Here is a 4,231-nt window from a genome sequence, read left to right as displayed (position 1 = left end):
CTGAGATTGTGGGGTTTTCTAAGAGCGGCTGAGGTGTATAGACACTCCAGAGGACACAGCGAGGCAGCAGCACTTGCTGCTGCAATCCGCATGCAAAGTTCTTTCCTCAGGGGCCCATGCAGATCAGCAGCAGCAGCAGCAGCAGCATCTGCTGCTGCTGTTGCAACTGCAGCATAGGCTTGCACGACACCCGTCTGCTGCTGCTGACAGCAACAGCAAACGGAAGTCTTTCTTATGTCTAGCTGCTGAGGAGCAGCAGTTCTTTGCGCTGCTGCAGCAGCTTTTGCTGCTGCTCCAGCCGCTGTTGCTGCTGCTGCTGCCTCATTTGTTATTGCTGCAGCTGCAAATGTTGCTACTGCAGCCGCACTTTGTTGCTGCTGTATCTGCATTTTTCGCTGCTGCCGCCGCTTCCGTTGCTGCTGCAGCTGCACTTATCTGCTACTGCAGTTACGTGGTTTGCTGCTGCTGCAGCAAAAGCTGCTGCAGCGGCTGCCTCTGCTGCAGCTGCTGTTGCTGCATTTTCTGCTGCTGCTACTTTCAAGTTCACACCAGAGGGACATTTGCACTTGTGTTTGTTTGCTGCTGCTGCAGCAGCGACACCAATGGGGAGACCACTGGTCTTGTCCTTAGAATATTATTTCTTAGAGGGTTGTTTGTTGTTTTATTATTTATTATATATTATAATTTGTTATATTATTATTCCGGATAATAAGACTATATATTATTTTATTAATAATTATATTATTATTTATTCTTTTATTATTTATTTTACTGTTGTTTATTATATTATTATTTACTAGAAAACTACTCTAATTATAATATTATTATACACCGCATTATTATTTATTATATTATTATTTATCAGAGTATTATTTACTATATAATTATTTATTATTATTTATCTTATTATTTACTATATTATTAATTATATTATTAATTATATTGTTAATTATATTATTAATTATATTATTATTTATATTATATTATTTATTATATTATTAATTATATTGTTAATTATATTATTAATTATATTATTATTTATTATATTATTATATATTATTATTCTATATATTATTGTTCTGTATATTATTAATTACTAGATCTTTAGCTATTGGTTTGTCATTTATTATATTATTTACATAAATTGTTATATAATTATTTATTATATTACTATATTATTTATTATTTATTATCTTCTTTTGTTTAGGATTGTCTGCATTTGTTTGTCTCTCTCTTCTTTTATTTGCTGTCTCTTCTTCAAAAAGAGACAGTTGCTGAGCTGCGGTGTACAGGCAGCTCTTCGGGTGTATATCCAGCCCCACGCCGAAGCCGCTGCATGCATTCTGATGTTGCTGCTGCTGCTGCTGCTGTTGCATGCACCAGCAGCAGCAGCAGCATCAGTTTAAAATGCATCCAACGAAGCTGCTGCTGCTGCTGCTGCATGCAGCAGCAGCTTCAAGTGTATGCTGCTGCATGCAGAAGCAGCTATGGAGCTTTTCTCAGGTTATACACCCCAACCTATCGCTACTGCTGCTGCTGCATGCAGGACTTTCAATCGCACGCTGGTGCATGCAGCAGCAGCAGCAGCAGCCGCGGGGCTTTTATCCGCATATACACCCCAAGCCCTCAAATAAGCGCAAATGCATGCAAAGGATAAATGCAGCATCTCAACAAACACACGAGCTACCTCTGCTGCTGCTGCTACCACTGCAGCAGCGGCTGCTGCTGCCGCTGTTGCTGTTGCTGCTGCTGCTAACAGGTGAAGCATCAGACGATCCTCTCCAGTTCAGTGGCGTAGCCTGTGAAGCAACCGAAGCAAAACAGCAGCAGCAGCAACAACAGCAACAGCGTTAGCAGCAGCAGCAGCGTTCGCAGCAGCAGCTGCTCTTGCTGCAGGAAGCAGCAGCCCTAATAAGCGACGGTGCTGCACACCAGCCGCAGCAACGGCAGCAGCAGCACAAGCCTCAACACCAACATCATCATCAGCAGCAACAGCAGCAGCAACAGCAGCAGCAGCAACAGCAGCAACAGCAGCAGCAGCAACAGCAGCAACAGCAGCAGCAACAGCAGCAACAGCAGCAGCAACAGCAGCAGCAACTGCAGCAGCAGCTGACCAATGAGATGCGTAGCAACTTGTGTAGCATGGAAGGAGCAGTGCTGCTGTTGCTGCTGCTGCTTCTTGAAGAAAACTCTGTCTCCTTCTATCACCCACAAAACCCCACAGGGGGCATTTCTTTCAAGAGACACCGCAGAAGCAAACGATCCCGATCCCACACCTGCTGCCAAGGTGCTGACGGATTGCTGCTGCTGCTGCTGCTGTTGCTGCTGCTGCTGCAGGGACTTGGGGGCGCCTGCCAGGGTATCTCCCATAGCAGCAGCAGCAGCAGCAGCAAACTCTATTGAAGGCTGCTGCAGGGCATGCTGAGCTTCTCTCTGTCTCCTTCGTCTGTTATGCTCTTCACAAAAAGAAGATAAAGAAGAGACAGGCAGACGCAACGCTGAACTTAACCGAGAAAGAGACAGAGAAGTATATGCTATTTCAAGTGTAGCAGCAACACGCAGCCGCACAGTCTTTGTTAGCTGCCACAGAAACACTGCAGCAGAACGAGGCAAGCACACATCTTCCTGCTGCTGCTGCTGCTGCTGCTGCATCACCGCCTCGTAGTCGCCAGACATCAGCCGCTGCTCCAGCCGCATCACCGTACGCACATAAGGGCTGCTTTGAAGCTGCACACACAAACAATTAGGGTTTAGGGTTTAGGGTTTAGGGTTTGGGGTTTAAGACGAAGAGCAGATACAAACAATTCAGGTTTAGGTATTATTTATTTACAGATGACACACAAACTATTAGGGTTTAGGGTTTAGGGTTTGCTGCTCTTGTAGCCGCTGCAGCTGCACCGCCTTCTCCCTCTGGTGTATCTGCTGCTGCTGCCTTAGCAGCTGCATATACACCCCATGCATGCATACATGCATGCATGCAGTGTGGGGTGTATCACCTCCTCTGAGAGTCTGTCGTAGGCGACGTGTAGCTCAGCAATGCAGTCATTCGATAAGAAGTGCAGCAGCTGCAGACACTGCAGCTCCAGCTGCATGTCTGAAGGAGGCAGCACCTGCAGCAGCAGCAGCAGCAGCAGCAGCAGCAGGAAGAGCAGTAGATAAAAGCAAATGCTGATTCAGGAGGTTTGCTTTCAATGGCAGCTAAAAAATAACAATAGACAAGACTACAGAAACACCTAATGATGCATGCGCTGCTGCTGCTGCTGCTGCTGCTGCTGCACTGCAGCACGAGCAGCAGCAGCATCAGGTCATGTACGTACATGCATTAAATCGCAGTAGAAGGGCAGCAGCATATTCATGTGTCTCTGAAATGCTGCTGCTGTCTCTGACATGAGGTCTTCATACATATCGTCGTCGCCGTGCTGCTGCTGCTGCTTCTGCTGCAGCTGCTGCAGCTTGTAGACGCACAGCATTGCTGCTGTCTCGAATGTGCTGCGAGCCAGCACAGCCTCCTCTACTTGTGCTGGTGTTAGGGTCTCTGATGCTGAAGCAACAGCAGCAACACGCATCAGCTTAAGCTGCAGCAGCTGCTTGCTGCAGCTCTCAACATCTGCAGTACCTTGCTGCAGCTGCTGCCGGATCTGTTGCAGCAGCTGCTGCTGCTGCTGCACACTTGGAACCATCCTTTCACTTCTGCTGCTCCCGCTTCTGCTCTTCCTGCTGCTGCTGTTGTTGCTGCCGCCGCCGCTGCTGCTGCTGCTGCTGCTGCTGCTGCTGCTGTAGTGTAGGGGCTGAAGCAGAAAAGCAATAAGAAAGAGATTGCTGCAGCAAAAGTGCTGCTGTCTAAAAATGCAGCAAACAATGCACAGAAAGAATAAAGAAAATCTGCTGCGCCTCTGCTTACAGACAGCCGCAGCAGTTGCTGCTGCTGCATGCACTGAGGGTTTAGGGTTTAGGGTTTAGGGTTTATAATGCACAACACCAAATATATAAATATATAAATATATTATTTATTTATTTATTTATTCTTAAGGATGGGGCTCTTATAAATATATTAACAAGACCCTGCGCCTCCCCAGGGCCGACGGAGCCTCACTGTCTGTCAGGGTTTAGGGTTTAGGGTTTAGGGTTTAGGGTTTAGGGTTTAGGGTTGATGATACAAAGTAGGCAGTTCTTGTGTGCTGTCTCCTTTGGTTTAACAGCTACTGAGGGGCTGCAGCATTAACAGAGACAA

At 46.5% G+C, this 4,231-nt stretch overlaps 1 protein-coding gene across 1 annotated transcript; it reads right to left on the bottom strand.

The window, feature by feature from the left end:
* Window positions 1-1,767: 1,767 nt before the first annotated feature.
* Window positions 1,768-3,788, bottom strand: EAH_00046710 (26S proteasome regulatory particle non-ATPase subunit, putative; the record flags this gene model as incomplete). The annotated part of the gene is made up of 4 exons (XM_013394660.1): window positions 1,768-1,799; window positions 2,115-2,727; window positions 2,997-3,110; window positions 3,318-3,788. Coding segments are annotated over 4 exons (1,230 nt in total), but the record flags the coding sequence as incomplete, so codon positions are not given.
* Window positions 3,789-4,231: the final 443 nt, after the last annotated feature.

This window comes from Eimeria acervulina, genomic scaffold, assembly GCF_000499425.1.
Source record: "Eimeria acervulina Houghton genomic scaffold, Eah_scaff698, whole genome shotgun sequence".
NCBI lineage: Eukaryota > Apicomplexa > Conoidasida > Eucoccidiorida > Eimeriidae > Eimeria > Eimeria acervulina.
This window is presented reverse-complemented; position numbering and strand designations above follow the sequence as displayed.